The following is a 20491-nucleotide window of genomic DNA, read 5'->3' as shown; positions in this document are numbered from 1 at the left end:
GGATGCCACAAATCTGACAAAACCCCTATTAGGTTCCCTTGCCATGGACCGAGTCACCCGGTGATTTCCTCTAACTTCTAGATTGGATGATAAGGTTGGAAAGGATTTACGGAGTTTAGAATGACCTATGCTGAAGAGAGACGTTGAGCTTTTGAAGGAGCTCCACCCTTGGGCCTCGTTAGAGAGAGTACCCGATCTCACTACTCTAGATTGGAATAATGCTTACCTTCTCATTCATCTTACGTCCCTAAATAGGGAATTAGGGAAAACATGCACATGGCCAAGCAAGGGCCATAAAGTTCAAACACATTACAAATAAACCCCTAATGAATTAAAAGTGGAAATTTACCCAATCTATCCTCTTCTTCGGCTAGTCACTCTAAATGCCATGGAGTCCATAACACCACCCCCCTCCTGAAGAAAGAGCTTGTCCTCAAGCGCAAAATTTGGATAGAGGGCTTGGAAGGACTCGAGGGGCTCCCAAGAGGCTTCCACCATTTCTTCATCAGACCACTGAACGAGCACCTCCCATGGGTCTTGAGCACGGTGGGCTTGAAGTACATGCGTTGGAGTAGGAATTGACCGGCCATCTTGGATAGGAGGCAATGCTGTATGCAGCAGTGGAGAGTCGCCCTTGAATGGCTTGAGGAGGGATACGTGGAAGATGTCATGGAGCTTGGCGTCCGGTGGAAGCTGCAAGCGATAAGCCACAATGTCGATACGGTGGAGTACCTAGAAGAGACCATAAAATTTTGGAGAAAGCTCATGGCATTTGGTGGCTGCAAGTGAAAATTGTCTGTATGGTTGGAGTTTGAGCCAGATATAATCTCCCAGAGCAAAGGAAAGGGGACGATGTGCTTTATCATACGCGTGCTTCATAGTAGCTTGAGACCGCTGCAAATGAGTTCTAACCTCGGCAAGCATTTTATCCATTTCCGCTAAAGCTTGGTCCAGCGCCACGATCCGAGATGACCCAGGTTCATATGATAATAGACGCGGGGGGTCTCTTCCATAAACGACTTGAAAGGGAACAGTGCGGTGTAGTAGGAAGTGTTATAGCAATATTCGGCCCAAGCCAACCATTTGACCCACTGCCAAGGAGATTCCCCCACGAAGCACCGCAAATACATTTCTAAAGTCCGATTTACCACCTCGGTTTGCCCATCGGTATGAGGGTGGTAGGCGGAAGAGAAGGTTAACTTCGTGTTGTGTAGCTTGAAGAGTTCACCCCAGAATTTACTTGTGAGGAAAGCATCACGGTCGTTGGTGATAGGCTTTGGAAGGCCGTGAAGGCGGACAATGTGACCCATGAATATCTGAGTGACTTGGGTCGCCGTATAGGGATGGGCGAGAGCCATAAAGTGTGCATATTTCTAGAACCGATCCACCACTACATGAATGATGGATTTTCCTGTAGAAGGAGGAAGCCCATCGATAAAATCCATTGAGAGATCAGCCCATACCTGTGAGGGAAGTTGAAGTGGTTGGAGCAGGACGATGGGCTATCATGATTCCTCTCTGTTCCGCTGACTGACCTGGTAGGCGGCGACAAACTTGACTATCACCCTTTTCATTCCCCTCCAATAAAATTCACGGTTGAGATGGAAGTACATTTTCTACTAGCCCTCATATGTACTATCCTGAAATGAGGGAATAATGCTGGGAAGGACGGCTGAGGTGTGATGAAGATAGATTCCACCCTTATAGACGATGAGGTTGTCCTGAATTGCCCAGTTGTTGTCCATGGTATGGTTCTCGATTTTAGCATACAACTCAAGAAGATCTGGGTGGTGCTGAATAACCTGGCGGATGAAGTCGAGCAAAAAGGATCGGGGTTGGCTAAGTGCGTGTAGGTGTGAGTCCCTCACTTCTTGGTGTGATAATGCATCTGCCCCCCGATTGAGATGGCCGGGTTTGTACTCCACTTGAAAATCAAACCCCATTAATTTGCTTTGCCAATGTTGCTGCAGAGATGTAGTGAGGCGCTGCTCCAATAAGTATTTGAGACTATAGTGGTCTGTCCGGATCACAAATGGTTGACCCCATAGATACGGCCTCCAATGCTGAATTGCTTTGGCTAAGCCAATGAGTTCCCTTTCATATGTAGTTAAATTGTGGTGGTGTGGAGCAAGATGGCAGCTGAAATAAGTGATGGGGTGTCCCTATTGCTGCAAGACGGCACCAATGCCTCCCCCGGATGCATCGCATTCAATAATAAAAGCCTCAAAAAAGTTGGGTAGTTGTAGCACTGGAGCTGACACTAAAGTTTGTTTCAATTGCTGGAAGGAAGACTCGGCCAACTCAGACCACTGAAAGGCATTCTTCTTGAGTAGGTCATTCAACGGTGCTGCAATCTAACCATATTCATAGATAAACTTTCTATAATACCCAACGAGACCAAGAAATCCCTTTAAAGCCATTACTGAGTGAGGAGTGGGCTAGTCAATGATGGCCTGTATCTTGCTGAAGTCGGGCTTCACACCGGAGGCAGAGATAACATGCCCCAAATATGCAACTTCTGAAGTACCGAGGGCACATTTGGACCGGTTAAGCAATAGGTGGTGTGCTCGGAGGTCTTCCCAAGTTTTTCTATAGACCAAAATATCATGAAAGAAGACTAAGACATATTTTCATAAGAAGGGTCAGAATACCTCATTCATGAGCGCTTGAAGTGTGGAAGGGGCGTTGGACAGCCCAAATGGCATCACCAAGAACTCGAAGTGACCATGGTGTGTGCGGAATGCAGTTTTCTCCACGTCGTTAGAATGAACCCGAATCTGATGGTACCCGGATTTCTGGTCGATCTTGGTAAATAATTGTGCCCCATGTAACTCATCCAATAATTCATCTACCACTAGGATTTGGAATTTATCCTTGATGGTGTGAGTATTAATCCACACAAAAGTGCCAAGAGTGATCAGATTTTTTCACCAACAACACCGGGGAAGAGAAGGGAGAACAGCTTGGCTGAATAATACCATGAGCGAGCATCTGCTAACATTGCCATTATATCTCATCTTTTTTCACATGAGGGTAATAGTAGGGGCGCACTACCACTGGCTCGGTGCCCTTCTTCAACCGAATATGGTGATCGCAAGCACGAATGGGAGGAAGAGCAGCGGGTTCTTGAATTAAGTCTGCAAATTCTACCAATAGAGAAGGTAAGTGATCTCACTCTGACCTACTGAAAGCGTCTGGAGAGTGCATGGTAGCAGGGCATGGGTGCCATGGAGGGTGAGTTGTTGACTGGCCTGTGTGAAACTCATGGTAAGGGAGTGGAAATCCCATAAAATCAGACCCAACTACTGCAGCCATTTAATCCCCAAAACCAGATTGAAGCCAGCAAGTGGAATGACCAAGAAATCCGCCACAAAGGTGTGGCCCTCAATAACAAATGGAACTGCTGAACAGAACCCCACACTAATGACCTTGTCTCTGTTAGCCACAGAGACTGAAATGCCTGAATTTTGTTGAAGAGATAAACCCAACTGTTGTGTTGCAAGTTGGCTGAGGAAATTATGGGTGCTGCCCGAGTCAACCAGTGCTAGTAGCATGAGATGCTTGATGGTGGCATGGACCTGCATGGTGTTTGTGCTGTGCAACCCCGTCATGGCGTGGAGGGAGATGGCTGGTTCCTCCACCTCGTTTTGGTCCTCCTCCTCCGGTAAGTCACCCTCTTCCGGATCATCCACTTCCAACCACAAAAGTCTTTTGCACTGATGGTTAGTCTTATATTTCTTATCACAATTGAAACACAACCCTTGAGCCCGTCTCTGGTCCATTAAGCTTTAGTACAACGTTTGATAAATTTTGGTGGGGGAGTAGGTGGGGATGGCTGTGAGTGAGTAGATGGAGTGGGGGGTTGGTGCTGGGGAGTGGAGAATGGAGATGGGACACTGGGTGGTTGAGGACCTAACCAGTGGAGTCTCCTATTCAATGAGTCTCTGAAGATACGCTGCTTGGTGTCCAATGTGAGAGCCAAGTTCATGGCGTGGGCAAGTGAGGGGGGAGTGCCTCTACCAGGCCAGCCGTAAACAAGTTGACAAACTGCTCTGGGCAAACCAAGTGACTTGCGCGGGCAAGCTTTTCCTGGAAGGATTTCTGGTACTATTCGATAGTCTCGGTCTATTTAAGATTAATCAAATCCCCTAAGGGGTTGCTGCGAGCTGGAGGACCAAACCGTAACATGCAAAACTCTTTAAAAATTCCCAATCAGACACAGTGTACTCATTTTTAAACTGATGGTACCACAGAAGTGCTTCATCGAGCTTGTGGAATGTAGCTAATGGAACCCTGTCTTCAGGCTAGGTTCTTTGGTTGGAAAAAAAATGGTCACACCTATGTAACCAAATCAAAGGGTCTAAAGACCCATCATAAGTAGCAAAATCAAGCTTAGTGTACCTGGGAACCGTTGGAGGTGCTGGGCCTTGGACGCCCCCATGGTGAGGAGGTTGACGCATGGCGTCAACCTGAGATTGCATATTATCACGATTTTCTTCAAAATAATTCTGAATATTAGCAGGTGAAGAGGAATCACCTATGGTGGTCCTGTCTAATACCACGATGTTAGGTTCCCTTACCATGGACCGAGTCACCCGGCGATCTCCTCTAGCTTCCAGATTGGATGACGAGGTTGGAAAGGATTTACGGTGTTTAGAACGACCTATGCTGAAGAGAGATGTTGAGCTTTTGAAGGAGCTCCACCCTTGGGCCTCATTAGAGAGAGTACCTAATCTCACGTCCCTAAATAGGGAATTAGGGAAAACACGCACATGGCCAAGCAAGGGCCATAAAGTTCAAACAAATTATAAATAAACCCCTAATGAATTAAAAGTGCAAATTTACCCAATCTATCCTCTTCTTCGGCTAGCCACTCTAGATGCTATGGAGTCCATAACAACCCCATATATGGACAAGGTCGAGGTCGGGTGTTGTAAGTTGGAGAACCTGAGTTGGTAGCCATGGGTGGTCGGCCAGGGTTGTTAGGCAACGGGTGCCAGCCTGCATGACTAGTAGGATATTGAGAGGGTGGTCGCCAGTTTTTGTTGGACTTTGGTGGGTGCCAAGTGGTATTTGTTCAATTCGTTGGATTTACAATGATTGAAAGATGTGCATCAGATGTTATGTTTGTATGAATGGTTGTTGTAAAAGATAGAAGTTCCTCGTGATGCTCATCAAAGGTGATGAGTGTGTCTCGAGCTTGAACAACACAAACAAACTCTCTGTAGTCATCTCCCAGTCCATCCAAGACCTTTTATGTAAGATCTTCCTCATCCATTGGTGCTTCTAGTATGGCAAGCTCATCTGCATGGGATTTAATGTATTGAAGAAAATTAGTGATATTCATAGTACCTTTGGTAGGATTGTTTAGAAGATTCTTGACTTGTTTAATATGGCCATGAGATGGTTTAGTATATGTATTAACATGAATAGTCCATGCTTCTCTAGAGGAGGTAGCTCGAGCAATGAATGGGTTAATTGTAGGAGATAGAGAGACAATGAGGGCATTAAGAATCAGTTGATCTTGTCGGATCCAGATATTGTAAGTTGTATTTGGAGAGAGATTTACAGTGAGTGTCTTCGGTGGATAGGGTTTGGAGCCATCAATATACCCAAGGAGATCATACCCGACGAAGAGAGTTTCAAACTGAAGCTTCCATGAGAGATAGTTGGTAGAGGTGAGTTTGAAAGGAGTTTGTACAAAAATATTGATGTTAATAAGATGAAATTTGTTGGTGTTGAGCATTGTTGAGTGTATTGGAGCATTTGGAACTTTGTTTGTAGTGGACATAGTGATTGATCAGGCTAAGTCAATTTATGTAAAATAGACAGTGAGCTGGAATTGAAAAATAGTGAGCAAGCAGTCTTTGATTGTGAGAGTTTTTTTTTGCATATGTGAAATTCACATGTTTAGCTCACTTACGTGTGCACGCGCTTTGTCGTCTACCTCCCACTAATACAGTTGGGAGCAGTGGCGATTGCACTTTAGCGCCTGGGCGGCCACTACAGTACATCGAAACACCGTTTCGAAGGCTCGGTCTGGATTGTCAGAGGTGCACGAAAGTTAGAGGTTGTGCTAAGAGTGAAGTTTTCACATGATTTTGTTTCCTCTTTTTGTTTTTTGTTTTTTTCGATTGTTGTTGCCTTGTTGTTGCACTAGGCAAGCTAGTGTAGTAGACAAAGGAGGAACAAAAGATGGCGATAGAGGCACGAACGAGTTGCTAAAGAACAACAAGTTGCAAGCATCGATGACAGTGCCAGTGGCTGTTATAGAGAGGGTGTTACGGGTAGAGAGGAAGAGCAAGAAATCTCAAAAAAAAAAAAAAAATCCAGAAGAAAGCAAATACAGAGGATCTAATGAGCTGCTCTGATACCGTATGAGAGACTGAACCGAACCGAACCGAACCACGATTTTGTATTGATTTAGAGTAGTATTTATATACAATTTTATAACAGGAATCACCTAAACAAAAGGGTTATTCAGAGGAGTCAAGGAATCTTATTCTTATGAACTACTCAATTGATTAGTTGATGAATTTTTACATATTCAAAGTATTTTGTTCTTAGTGGTTGGTGACTATGTGGATTACATTCTCTTATCTTTTTTGATTAAGAATTTCAATGGTTTTTCGTTTGATTGATCCCAAGTCTTGCGAGAACCAGTGTACTTGTAATCTGCCTTTATCAAAACCATGTACCAGCTTTAAAGAGAGAAGCCTTTCTTTAGAGCTACGTGGAGCCTTATTTAGGTCTTCTCATCATTTCATCTGTATCATTTATGGTCTTCCCTGTCCACTGACATCGATAAAGCCCTACTCTTTGGGGGCAATATCAATGTGTTGAAAACTTGGGAAGTACCTCTTGCTTTAACTTTTTTTTTTTTGTCTTGTACTTGGGAGTCATTTATTGAATTACTATAAGACTTTGGCTGACATTGAAGACTAGCTGAACTATAGGCATTTACTCTTAAGGATTTCTTTATGTGACACAATGCAATAATGTCTCATCGGTGACTAACATTGAAGACTAGCTGGACTAAGACATTTACTCAAAGAAGTTAGTTCAACGGCCATATTAGGATTTCTTTGTGACACGATGCAGTAATGTCTAATTGGTATCTGTGATATTATTGCAACCAGTAATCTCTTAAATTTGCCTTTTTTTCAAAAAATAATGCATAGAACGTACTTGGCATTGGACCATTTTGACAAACATTATGAAGTTTGTATATGTTGTGTCAGACTACCTGAATTTGACTAAAACTCCCCACGTACTAAGAGAATTTGTTCTTATGATTCAATATAGCCTCAGTGAAGATTTTATGGATAATGCTTAGAATAATTTTTTCATGTCTTCTAATTTGTGCAGACGAAAGCTGATTATGATAATAACTATTCCTTTTTACAGGCTAGAGCCGGCATTTGGGAAGGCGCGGCCAAATAACACTATTATCTTAAAGCTTCAGAGGACAAACACCATATTACAAAAGAAATCGTGCTCATGTATGTAGTTTTTATGTTCGTGGTGAATGTACAAAGAGGTGCAGAGTGTCCATATAGGCATGAAGTGCCTGTAACTGGAAAATTATCACAGCAAAATATAAAAGATAGTTACTCAATTCTCTGCTTGTTCGAAACATGAAACTTTCCACACTATAACATATCTTCCCCCCTTTCCCAAAAACAAAAAGCTTCCACAGCTACAATTGACCAAATCGTTATACACACGCTCAAGCAATCTGGAGAATACAAACTAGTAAGAAAGTTCACGGAAAAAATTGGCCAGCTTAGATGGAGAAGAAACAAGTAATCTTCTCAAGAGAATAAAACTTGCACCTAAATTGGTATTAATTATGACTCTTGCACTAAAGATTTTAACTCTTCTCGGAATGTTGGGATTCTGTCCTCCTTTACAAGCATGACCAATCCCATTTGCTCGTAATTCCTCAGCTGAAATAAAATAAACCCAAAACAGTTGTAAATTATAAATAGACCAGCACTGAAATTTTAGTCACGGATTTGAAAAGAATTTAGCAGAGAAGAATCAGAGATGTGAATAGAACAAGATACCATATCATGAAATAGCATTGACACCACGAAAGCGGATGAACAGGACCCCTGGGATTCATATCTGACTCTGAACTTAAAAAAATTTCTCTCTTTGGAATTTCTCATAGGGGTATTTCTTGTGATTTTACCTTTTTCCTTACGAATTAAACACTGAAACAAGTCTACTGTATGTTTGTATAGGTATTAAATAGCAGCATAATCAAGCAAAATTGAAATTCAGGAAAAAAAAAACAATGATGTACAAACTTAATTAATCAAAAAAAGGACCAAATTGTTTAAGGGAAAAATGAGGGTTCTGTTTTTTCTTTAAAACTGGAAATGTGTTTCATTGTAATACACTTTGAATGCAAAGACCTTTGCTATAACTGCACCAAGCAAAATCTCCAATGAGCCAACTCCCTGGGAAAGTAGAGATATCATACCTCACGAGGTGCCAACTGTTGGGTGCACAAAGAAAAGGTGAAGGACCACGAGCTAAGCTGTGAACAGGAAACAAAACAGAGAAATCAATCATCTCTTTTTGCCTACCATTATAACTGTAGTTTGCACTAAATCAATAAACATGGGCAAGCAATGTCTGCAAAGAGGTCAATAGATTAAAAGAAGTATTACCTTTTGAAAAATTTCATCTTCTGGTTTAATATAGATAATTGGTTCACTACATGCTTCTTTCTGCACTTTTGTGTTTTTATTCTGCAGTTTTACACAAAAAAAAATCTACCTTAATTTAGACCATACAGAAAACTGATCACAAAATCAAAGATTGGATATTCATTGTGATGTACAAATGGCAAAATGAAGCAAAATACCTTGTAGATCCTACTAACGAGTAGATAGAACTTAAAACGGTACGACTCCTGAAGCTCCTCGGTTGGCTTTAGAAAATGTGATACAAACTTAAATATTTGGGGCACATAATCCCAAAAAGAATAAAGGAATGTCATTAAAAAACTTTATGAGAACAGCAGCGTCTAACCTCATCTTCAGTTGCCCATAAGATCTCATCAAAGATTGCATCATAAAGTGGAGGTAAAAGCTGAGGCGGAAGATTCAGTACTCGCTGAGAAACCAAGAGACCCACATTTTGGGCTTGCTCTCCTAAGAATAACTTCAGGTTATCTTTGATATCTAACTTGTGACAACCTTTGAGAATATATTCTTTGAGTTCCTTGATACATTTATGATCCTAGCATAAAATGCACCACATACAGCAAGGGCAAAACTGTAAGACAAACATTTAAACTACTTCACATATCCATACAAACAAAATATAATATGTTACTGGTTTCAGGCCAATTGAGTTGCCTACTCTCAAGAACAATCAAATAGGAAGCATGGTAGCACACAACAGGGTGTCTATGAAAAGCCACCAAAAATATTGTTCCCCTGTTTGATAAAAATTTTGAGGATTTTAAATTTGACTACCATAATAACGAAATAATCCAGGTTTAAAATAATCAATTACTTTCATTAAGAATTTTAATATTATTCACAACAAAAAGAGTAACAACCTGATCTTTACTACATTGCAAATAACCATTTCAAATTTTGAGTAGGAAGCCACCATCTATTACATCACAGTTATTTACTTCTTTTGTAATTGTCATATATTACTAATTATGTAATCATTACAAGACAATAAATTAATGGTCACATGAGTAATGTAACGCCAATTCAAAAATATAAGAGTAATCTAGAGCATCCAAGAGTTGCACCTTGAGCTCCCTAGAAGCATGAAAGAGACTGTCTTTCCCCTTTGTTTTCTTTGTGGCCTTCTCAAATTCTGCATAGCTTATTATGATTGGCATCACCAAGGAACGAATTTTCTATCAGCTCAAGGACCCTTACTTGTGACCAACACCACAAGGAAAACTAAATTTTCCAACAGACTTAATCCTAGGAGGGGGCTGCCTTTGCTTGGTGTGGCAGCCTCACCGTTAGGAATAGTTTTTCTTAATCTTTCTGTCATTATAATTTTCCTTTTCTGGAAAACAGTCCATCAAAGGTATTTTACACTCAAGTGTTACGGATTCTTGACCTAGTTACCCAGGAAGCCTGACCCAGAAACCAAGGAAGCATGCTGGCCTCATGATGTATGAGCCAAAACTTCATGTGTAAAATTAATATACCATTCCAATGAAGCCTACAACAGAATTTTTGTTAAAATGAAGATGTTTAAGGAACAGAAAACCACCGTACCAATTAAAATCTAAAAAGCAGGACTTTTTTTTCAAAAATGGCGACTTATCAGTTACATCCTTGTATAACTTCCTATTATTTTATTTTTTATTGAATGGAGTCCTTCTAAAAAAAGGTTAGAGAAGAATTGAATCAAAGAAAAGAAATACAAAAGGGCAGGAAGGGGGAGCACCTCAAGGCTTGGATAGAAGAGGGAAAGAGTTACCCAGAGAAAAATGTAGAGAGAACCCCCCCCCCCCCCCTCCTCAATTACATAATATGATTGAACCCTTATTAAATATCAATGATATTCTTGCTATTTATAAACCTTCAGATTGTCATGTTTTCTACCCATTCTACATAAATGCATGTGAATCACAATTGACTTCCATGTTCGTAGGGCCTGGTTCTCTTGTCCATGTCAATAATGGGATCCCGGCTATAGATAAACTACCACTGCTGGAAATTCTTCATTAGTTTCCTGACAGATAGAAAAACATCTTAGGACTCTGGCCCAAGCTGTCATAGCCTCAGCTTATAGAATAATCCGGAGTAATGCAAACAACGTCCAAAGTAGCTAGTTGATATCTACTCTAAATAGAATAAAAAATCAAACATTTTTTTCAGCTTTCCTTCAAAACCAATTAATAAAATAGAGAAACTGGCACACTTAATGAATCAGATCTATTCCCCAATAAATGTCACAAGAAAATGAAAGATAATGATCACTTACCTTATGGTAGCCCAAGTTAATGGCTGAGAGGACAGAAAACGGACTATCATCTTCATCTTCTTCTACCTTAACTACTGTGCCTACTCTTTTCTGGCCTAGAATTAAGTCAACAAAACCGTTCAGATCCCACTCCTGATTGTCAAGATAGGTCTGAAGCAAAATCTTCACTCCATGGAAATCTTCAGGTTTGGGATCAAAGAAGGCAAAATCCACTTGGACGAAACCCTACACATGAATATGGAACTCACAATTGAAAATAGTATAAAGTAAGATCTACTTTTGCTACCATCCTTACTCATGAGAGCTCCGTCAAATCTGTTGGAATAAGCTATATGAGCACTCCTCAATTTGCTCACTTTATTGCCAGGCTGACCCTCCTCAAATACTTTCTAAACCACTTCCATTTTTCTTAGTCATATCACTCTATTCATGGATATTAAAATATAGAGCAAATATGCTTACCTCATCCACTTCTTCGGAAGACTCAGGATGTCTGGACCTCTTTTTTAATGAGTGATCAACTTTACCTGAAAATAAAATAAAAATAAGATAAAGCCGTAAAGACCCTTTTCAAAACTTTCTCCACTATTAATGCCAAAGGAATGAAAATTAATAATAAGGTTGCTCAAAAATCTTTCAAGAAACTCCAATGCAAAACTTCAAACAAGGGAATTTTGTAAAAGTGGAAACAATCCAGAACATTAATCTCTATCACAATGATATTTAGTATCTTTCAATGCAAGAAACTGGAGTGTGTTAAATAGTCATCTAAAAGTATGACCTTTCAACAGCAAGAAATGGAATCTCATTTGACTTGAACTGTATGTTTTCACACCTTTCTAAACCAAAACCATACATTAAATAGCATCATGTCAGTTTGTCACCAATACTACTGCCCCTTCTTTTTCATCTTGTAATGGTGAATCTTCTCGACGAGAAATTCTAAGTCCCAGGAAGCAGGTTTCAACCCTCTTCGAATCGTCTCATTGTAAAGAAAGAGGATTTTTTCTTAATTTCCTTCTTTGAAGTGTTCCAGAATAAACATGTTGTAAATAGACAATGTTGGTGTCCCAGATCTCTTCTATAAGAGTTAAATATTTAACTGCATCACACAATTTCACACAATTGGAACAAGGTTCCAATTAATAATGTATACACCAAAAGACCAGGAGGTGGGCCTGCATATTCCATCTCATGATACAGCTTGAGAACCTCTAGGAAACAATCATCTTTCCCATAGTCATCCATGAGATAAGAGTATGTCTCTTCAGTGGGAATAAATTCATTACCTAGCAAAGAGTCAGGATATTATGGGCCTTCTTCACATCACCTGCCTCATATAGCTTCCTGATCATCTCATTGCATGCAACAGAACTAGGTAAGAGTTATCCCCCAAGCATTTTGTCAAACCATAATAAATTAGCTTCCAATCTCCTTACCCTAGAACATCCTTCTACCAGAAAATTATTAGGTGTCCCCATAAGGTTTTAGACCCTCAACCTTCAGCCCTTGCATCAATTGACTTGCTTCTTCAATCATTCCATTTCACAATATGCTCCAATAAACAAAGTATATATAAATGAATTCATGCGATAGCCTCTCTTAATCATATCCTTGTATGATTTAAGGACCGAATCAAAATTTCCAACCTTACAATGAGCATATAATTCTGATTGTAAAATCATTTTGGAATCTCCTTTTCACAATAACGTGTTCGCATATCTTCCAAACTAGTTCATTCTGACCAAATTTTTGTGCTACATGGACCAACTAATTAAAGCTTGTCAAGCTAAAAGAAAACCCATGTTCCTCCAAGTAGAGACAAACTTCAAATGCTACCTCAGACATCCTCAAACTTGCATAAGTTTGAATCAGAAAATAGAATAGATAACGATTTGAATCAGTGTTGACATAACTTCTTGAAAGTGACTCTATAATTACAAATTTAGATGAGCCGCCTCCATCATTCTTTTCTATAACCAACTCAAGCAGCACTCGAGCATCAATAAGCAATCGAGCCCTCATAAGTATTTGCACCATAATACAATACGGTTGAACACCGTGCAAAACAATCTTGCATCCGACAGCCCAGTGGAAAAAACTTAGAGACCATGTAGCATCTGCTGAATCCTTAAACTCAAGCAGTATTTTCTCAACAAGATCACCACGTAACTCCACAGTATCGAGATGAGCACGCCATTGGTCCTAGTTTCCAACTTTCCTCACCAAATCACACACAGTATTCACAAATTTCAAACCTTTCCCATCATTTTGAACGAACTCGCCAAATTCAATCGTATGGTTTTGAACAAGAAGCGTTCTCGACACATGTTTATCGGAACGGGCCACTTCCCGCAGCATACAGTGGGCACCAAAATGACTCACATCTGAAAGGAGGCAATGGCCGCGAGAAATCGACATAATCATGTTCTATTGATGGTTAAAATGGAGTGTCAATGAATCAGCAGGCAGGAAAGTAATAATGTAATATCTTTTCATTAAATCTATAGATACTCGAGCTTCGAAACTGAACCAGGATGAAACATGGAAACAGATTTAGAGAAGAAAAAATGAGGAAACGGATTGAGTGTTACCTGAAGAGGTGGAAAGGGTTTTAGGGCGGGATTTGGAGATGGGAGAAGGGCGCGGACGCTTCAACTTGCGAGCGGACTGAACTCGGGCGAGTGAGCGGGCGAAGGAGGAGAAGCCAAGAAGCCGCCTGCCTGGTAGCATAGCTCAACCGTTGTTCTTCGTTCGTTGTAGCCTGTAAGGGGCTCGTAGGCTGGGGGGTTTATAAACGTTACGCTCTGACTAGTAAGGGTGGCTTCGAACCGAGCCGGCTCGCGAGCCGCTCGAGTTCGGCTCAGTTTCAGCTCGGTTCGAAACGTTATATTTCGAGCTCGAGCCGAGCTTGAACTCAGGGATGGGCTCGTTTACATTAACGAGTCGAGCTCGAACAGAGCCCGGTTCGGCTCGTCGGCTCGCGAACCGACTCGTTAATATAACGAGCGATTCGGGATCGGGGATCGGGATACCTCTTCGATTCGGGAAATTTCTCTGCGAAACCTATACCTCCGTCTGCCATTTCCATGCCGTTTCAGCGTGATTTCTTGCGGAAATCGCTGTCCGTCGGCAAGTATTCAGGGGAAATGGGGGATTTGGTCTTCAAATCCCTCGTTCTCCCTCTCCCTCTTCGATTCCTCGATTTATTCCTCTACGATTTCTGTCTTCCTTCCTCTTTGATTTCTTTCTCGTCTTCCTCTTCGATTTCTTCATCCAAGCTTTTCCTCGCCGACGAGACGAAATCGACGGTCCGACGGAAGGAGGTAAGATTTTTATTTAATCTTTCTGTTTTTTTTTCGTCGCCGAGCTAACCTAAAAAATCTCTAACTCTCTCTTCGTTTCTCAGCTTCGTTTCTCGGCTTCGTTTCTGAGCTTCGTTTCTCAGCAGTGCTCCTTCATTATTGGAAAGCTTTTTTGGATATCCGAACTGCACACTCTGTTTCTGTAAGCAAACTCAGCTCTGTTTTTTTTTTTTTCCGATATTTCCAGCTGACAGTTCAAATACACTCGGGAAGAAATCATTGTAAGAAAACTGGTATGAATTTTATTTCATGATTTTGAGTGTTGATACTGTTTGATTTTTTGAAATGCTGAGTTCTTGATTTAAGGGTAGAATGTAAGAAGATCATTTTATACAGATTGCATAAGGTTGACCTATTTTATTATCTTAATTTATTTTTTTGCTTGAGTGTGCCATCAATTGCATTCTAGCTGGCTGAGAGCCGGGAAACTTCATACTGAGCTAACATTCAAGAAGGAAAGGAAGGGTGGGGGAGAAAAATCCCCCACTTTGTCATTTGTTATGTTTTTGTATATCTCAAAATGACTTACTAAGCTCAATTGCTATAATGTTTGGAAAATAGTTGGTTGGTTGTCAATGATTTTTTTGCTCAAATTCCATTGTTCTTCATAAATGAAGTTATTATTCTAGACTTTCAAATATTTTTATGTTGTGGGATCTTGTTTCTTTTTTGCCTTCTTATTTTTAGGTGTCTGGCCTCTTATAAAATTTTGTATGTTTATCATATATTTCAGCAATAAACAGCAATGGTATTCAAATTGTTACTTGATATATTTTAGCAATGAAATTTTATTTCATGATTTTGAGTGTTAATAACATATTCTGTTCAATAATACTCTATTATAGTTAATGGAATCAGGAGCTTTCTTAATTGCATCCAACTTCTCTTTATTATAAAAAAGAATAAAAAAAGTTAGTTTTTGTCCTTCTTTCTTAATTCTCATTGAACTTATATCTACTGCTGTTCTTGGTATAGTGGGGTATTGAGGTTGAATTTCATTTTTTTTCATTTTTATCATTAATTTCTTGGTATTGAGGTTGAATTTCATTTTTTTTCATTTTTATCATTAATTTCTTGGTATTGAGGTTGAATTTCATCAGAATATTAGAAGAGAATGTTGGTGTGCTTATTTCCTTATCTTAGAAGCTTTTAAATTTATATATAAAAAAAGGATCGGTATATTGGACTGGAAACTATTGGGTGCAGGGCTACTGGCTCAAAGAGACCCCGCTGCATTGAAAGACAAGGGTCGTTCCTGATTGTCACAATGTCACGTACCTTCCTCTAAGAATAAACAAGTATCTTAAATTATGTGTAGGATCTTTGTTGTTCAGATAACTTTCTTTTCTTTATGTTTTTAATTTGTAATTTTGTTTTTTTGTAGAAGTAAGAATGTTAACACCTCCTCAATTGACATCAATAATTAACACTAGTTCTAGTGTAACTATAAATAGTGACTCAACTCCACCAGAGTCACTACCCTCTGTCATAGAAGTGGGCCCAGATGAAATTACTATAAATGAGGATGAAGGTGATTCTACTCATACCTCCAAAAGACAAAAAAAGTCTCACGTGTGGTTGGAATTCAAAGAAGTATCACTTAATGGTACAAAAAAGGCTCAGTGTGTTCATTGTAAAATCAATTTGAGTGTTATTAGTAGTGGAGTGACCACACATATGAGTCGACATTTGAAACGTTGCACTAGTAGAAAAGTGGCAATGAGAAAACAAAAAACCTTAAACTTTCAACCAGTGGGAGCGGGGTCTAATGTTGATCAGAGTCCATCTGGACTTCCTTTTATGGATTTTGGAGGAAATTATGATCAAGCTAAAATGAGAGTAGTCATTGCTCATTGGATTCTTATGCATGAGCATCCATTCATGATAGTAGAAGAGGAGGGATTTAATTTTGTAATGAAGATGGCAAATATGAATTATGAGAAAATATCCCGGAAGACTATTAAGAAGGAGTGTATGGAGGTGTATGAGGCAGAGAAAAAGAAATTGAAAATTTTGTTAAAAGAGATTAACAAGATTAGTCTTATCACGGATCTTTGGAAGTCTCAAAATCAAAAAATTGAATACATGGTTATTACTGGGCATTTTATTGACAGTAATTGGAAGCTACAAAAACGAGTCTTGAGTTTTGTGCATGTTCCTCCTCCTCGTCGTGGCGTTGATATAGCAGATGCTATTTACAAGTGTTTGAAAGAGTGGGAGATTGAAAATAAAGTTTTTAGTATTTTAGTTGATAATGCTGCATATAATGATGTTTGTATCAGAGTTTTGAAACAAGATTTTTCAAGGAAAAAAATTTGGTGTGTGGTGGAAAGTTGTTTCATGTGCGTTGTTGTGCTCATATTTTGAACTTATTAGTCCAAGATGGTCTTGTTCAGATTAAAGATATCATTGATAATGTGCGTGAAAGTGTCAAATTCATAAATCTGTCTGAGGCTAGACTTCGCACTTTTTCTGAAATTGTACAACAATTAGAACTTGGTGAAAAGAGGTTGGTTATTGATTGTCCAACTCGTTGGAACTCTACTTATGACATGTTGTCTTCTGCATTAAAATTCAAAGATGCATTCTCTAGATTTAAAGTTAGAGAACCAACATATGATTGTTTGCCAAGTTTTGATGAATGGGAAAAAGTTGACATGGTGTGTGAGATTTTAGAAGTTTTTAATGCAGTTACAAATATAATTTCTGGGAGTGACTACCCTACTTCTAATTTGTACCTTAGTGAGGTATATAGGGTAAAAGAAGTTTTGGATTTTTATTCTACAAATGAAAATATTTTCATTAGGACAATGGTTAGTAGAATGAAAGAGAAATTTGAGAAGTATTGGGGTGAATGCAATTTATTGATGGCTGTTGCTTCAGTTTTGGATCCAAGGGTCAAATTAAAGTTGATCGAAATGTGTTTTCCAGTGATATATTCTATGGAGGAAGCTACAATGAATATAAATTTAGTTCGACGCACCTTATATGAGATCTACGATGAATATGTATCCTTATATAATGTGGATATTAGAAATGAAGAGATTGTTTCAAGTACTAGTAGCTCTATGGGTGTTTCCACAAATCGTAGGCCTTCATCAAGTTCAGGTTGGTCAAAGTTTATGAGTTATATGAAACAAAAGGATGCAGTTAATTTACCAAGGTCAGAATTGGAAATTTATCTTGAAGAAGGTGTATATAGTTGTGAGGAAACTTCACAATATGATTTTGATGTTTTAGAATGGTGGAAAGTGAATCATATGAAATTTCGAGTATTATCTAAGATGGCAGCAGACATCCTTGTAATTCCCATATCCACAGTAGCTTCAGAGTCTACATTTAGTGCTGGTGGTAGAGTAATAGACTCATATCGTTCTTCCTTGGCACCAAGTACAGTTCAAGCTTTGATTTGTGGCAGTGATTGGATTCGGGTTCTTCACGGTGTAAAGAAAAATCAAAAGGTGAATTTCTTTGATCAATTCTTTATTATGATATTTTTTAGTATATTTTTTAGTTTTATTTATTAAAATTTTGTTTTATGATTACAGCCTGAGAAGAAGAGTGTAGAGATAATGCTATCAGCTACATGATTTTTCATGTTTCTCTCATCATGGTAATTTTAATATTTTTAACGACATTAAGTAACTAGTAATGGAAGAGTATTTTTTTATCTGACAATAACTAATTTTATTTTTTTGTTTTTGTCGTAGGTGGAGATTTTGCTCATGCAGGGATGTATATTATTTTCTAGCATTAAGAGAAACAATTATAGTTTGTAATTTTATAATGGATTTATAGTTTTTATTTGGGTGATTGTAAATTGATAGTGATATTTTATTTAATTTTGTTGTGTTGATTATTGTATGAAGTTTATTTATAATATTATGCAGTGTATGAAGTGTTTAGACTATTTTATGAAATGTTTATGGAATGTATAGATAATTTTATGGAGTATTTATGGAGTATTTATGGAGTGTTTATGGAGTGTTTATGGAGTATTTATGGAGTGTTTATGGAGTGTTTATGGAGTATTTATGGAGGTATTATGTACATTGATTATGTCCAATTTGAAGTAGAGGTCATGCCAAATTTTATACAGGTATTATATACATAGATTATATTCAATTTTAAGAAGAGGTTATGCCTCAATCTTATACATGTATTTTATATATAGGTTATACTTAATTTTTTGTAGAGGTCATGTCCAATTTAATGTAAAATGTATGTATAATTTTATATATAATTAATTTGATATATATTTTTTGAAATTTTTTAAATGTATGTAGAGGCTCGAGTTCGCCTCGAAGCTCGGCTCGAGCTTGGTTAAGATTTTTGGGCTCGAGCTCGATAACAATTTTAGGCTCGAGACGAGGCTCGGCTCGAAGCTCGGCTCGAAATATTTAAATCAAGCTCGGCTCGAACATAGGCAGGTTCGGGCTCGGCTCGGCTCGATGCCACCCCTACTGACCAGCCCTAATCGACCATATTATAATGGGAAAAAAGTTACGGACCTGAGTCCGCTGTGACCAGCCTCGATTGGCAATATTACAATGGAAAAAAAGTAGAAGCTTTAGTGTATTTAATCTTTATTTTTATTATAAAATTTAAATTATATTACTTAATAATTGGTAATGTTTATTTTGAGATATTTTATTACTTTTATAAATTTTAATAATAAAATTGGATAATCACACTAGTGTAAATATAATAAAATAAATGATAGTTTTATTTGTAGAGTAGCTTTCTTAGGAAGAAAATAGTTGAATGGTCAACTTTGGTTAGGTTGTCCAATATATAAAATAAAAAAATACATTATGTCTTGCCTACTCCGCTTGTTTAATATTTTTTGGTTAAAAAGTAATATTATACTAGGATAAAAAAAGATGTATCCGTTCATATGTATCAGTTTTTAGGGTCCGAAATATGTCTCATTATACCCCTACCCTCGGTAATATAGCTTGTTTTTCTTGAACCTTGTTTCAATATGAAGCAAGATCAAAGTTGTCTCTATTCGCATGAGACCTTTACGGTTGGAGACACTTAGGCCATGTTAGTGCTCCTGGTTGAAAATTTATATCCCAGGAAAAAATATTATAAAATTTTAGATAAAATCCTATTAGTGCCCTAGTAGGAAATTACATAATTTTTTTTTTGGAAATTTCCAAGAAAAAATAAATGGACATGTTAGTGCTTTTTATGGTCATAAATAAAAATTAATAATCTATCCCATACATTACCATACTTATTCAATAAATTTTTAGTAAAATAAAATATCAAATACAAAATTACCATGTGTTGAAAGTATGGTTTTCCAAAATATTTTTCAAAAAAAATTCATATGATTTTCCAACTCATCTTGGGTGGAGAATCTTACCTGAAAAGTTATATTATTTTTGTAAGAATTTCCATCTAGAATAGTATTTCTAGAAAACATGAGGCACTAGTAGTATCTAGAAACTTATTTCTATTAAAAATGTCTTTTCTAGCATTTCCTGAAAAAGATACTAACATGCTCTTTTCTCACACCAAGACATGAACGAGGAAATCTCGAAGGTATCATATGAGTTCCTCTCAAGTTTATTTAGTGTAGATGCCCTCTACCGATTATATATGGAAGAGCAAATTCACACACTCATAAAAAGAATGATTTGAATGATAAAAATAACATGGGTTCCATTACTCAAGTTTATTTTCCTTCCACTAATTTTCTTTATGTTTCACAAAAAGAAAAGGAGATGGAATTACTTAAGAGGAGAACCAAGTGTCATATGGAGGAAATACATATAATAGTGTTTTCTTCAAAGTTGAGTTATTTGACCCGGGCTTGGGAATCAACTTGGGTATATGAAAAACTGGGATTTGTTATTCTATTTAACTATCCATTTTACTGTTTTATAATTAGATAAATAAATAACATATGGAATAGGTTATTTTACATACCAATGTATCATAATAAATAAACTTATATATAAATGAAATGTTATATGAAGTAACATAATTTATTTTATTTACATACTTCTAATTAAATGGGACGTCCATCCTTACGCTAAGACATGTAAGCTCAGGTAACCACCCTAGGGTGGTGGTGTCTCTATAAGGGATAAAAGGTCGCGCTTTCCAAGTCCAAGGTAGGGGTGCTTGACATG

At 38.1% G+C, this 20491-nt stretch overlaps 3 protein-coding genes across 4 annotated transcripts; all 3 read right to left on the bottom strand.

Moving 5' to 3' along the window:
• Positions 1-354: 354 nt before the first annotated feature.
• LOC137947680 (uncharacterized) lies at positions 355-933 on the bottom strand. Its single transcript, XM_068793460.1, has 2 exons — positions 913-933; positions 355-732 (listed from the first exon to the last, which is right to left on the bottom strand). The coding sequence occupies exons 1-2, from the start codon at positions 931-933 to the stop codon at positions 355-357; spliced, it is 399 nt and encodes a 132-aa protein (XP_068649561.1).
• Positions 934-3302: 2369 nt separating this feature from the next.
• LOC137947679 (uncharacterized) lies at positions 3303-3782 on the bottom strand. The gene has a single exon (XM_068793459.1). It carries the CDS (start codon positions 3780-3782, stop codon positions 3303-3305), a length of 480 nt encoding a protein of 159 aa, XP_068649560.1.
• Positions 3783-7578: 3796 nt separating this feature from the next.
• LOC137948788 (protein BCCIP homolog) lies at positions 7579-13734 on the bottom strand. 2 transcript variants are annotated; one of them, XM_068794957.1, is made up of 8 exons: positions 13575-13734; positions 11443-11507; positions 10981-11205; positions 9046-9255; positions 8879-8944; positions 8682-8786; positions 8492-8548; positions 7579-7949 (listed from the first exon to the last, which is right to left on the bottom strand). In XM_068794957.1, the coding sequence occupies exons 1-8, from the start codon at positions 13711-13713 to the stop codon at positions 7851-7853; spliced, it is 966 nt and encodes a 321-aa protein (XP_068651058.1). In that variant the 5' UTR covers positions 13714-13734; the 3' UTR covers positions 7579-7850. The 2 variants fall into 2 exon arrangements, with proteins under 2 accessions (XP_068651058.1, XP_068651059.1); XM_068794958.1 differs by having other exon boundaries at positions 8682-8762.
• Between the last annotated feature and the right edge of the window lie 6757 nt (positions 13735-20491).

The sequence above is a fragment of the Aristolochia californica genome, unplaced genomic scaffold (assembly GCF_029961685.1).
Source record: "Aristolochia californica isolate CCGP_79_NKW_82.1479 unplaced genomic scaffold, dmAriCali1.0.hap1 SCAF_13, whole genome shotgun sequence".
NCBI classification, from domain to species: Eukaryota; Viridiplantae; Streptophyta; class Magnoliopsida; order Piperales; family Aristolochiaceae; genus Aristolochia; species Aristolochia californica.
The sequence above is the reverse complement of the archived record's forward strand: the minus strand, read 5'-3'. Positions and strand labels throughout refer to the sequence as shown.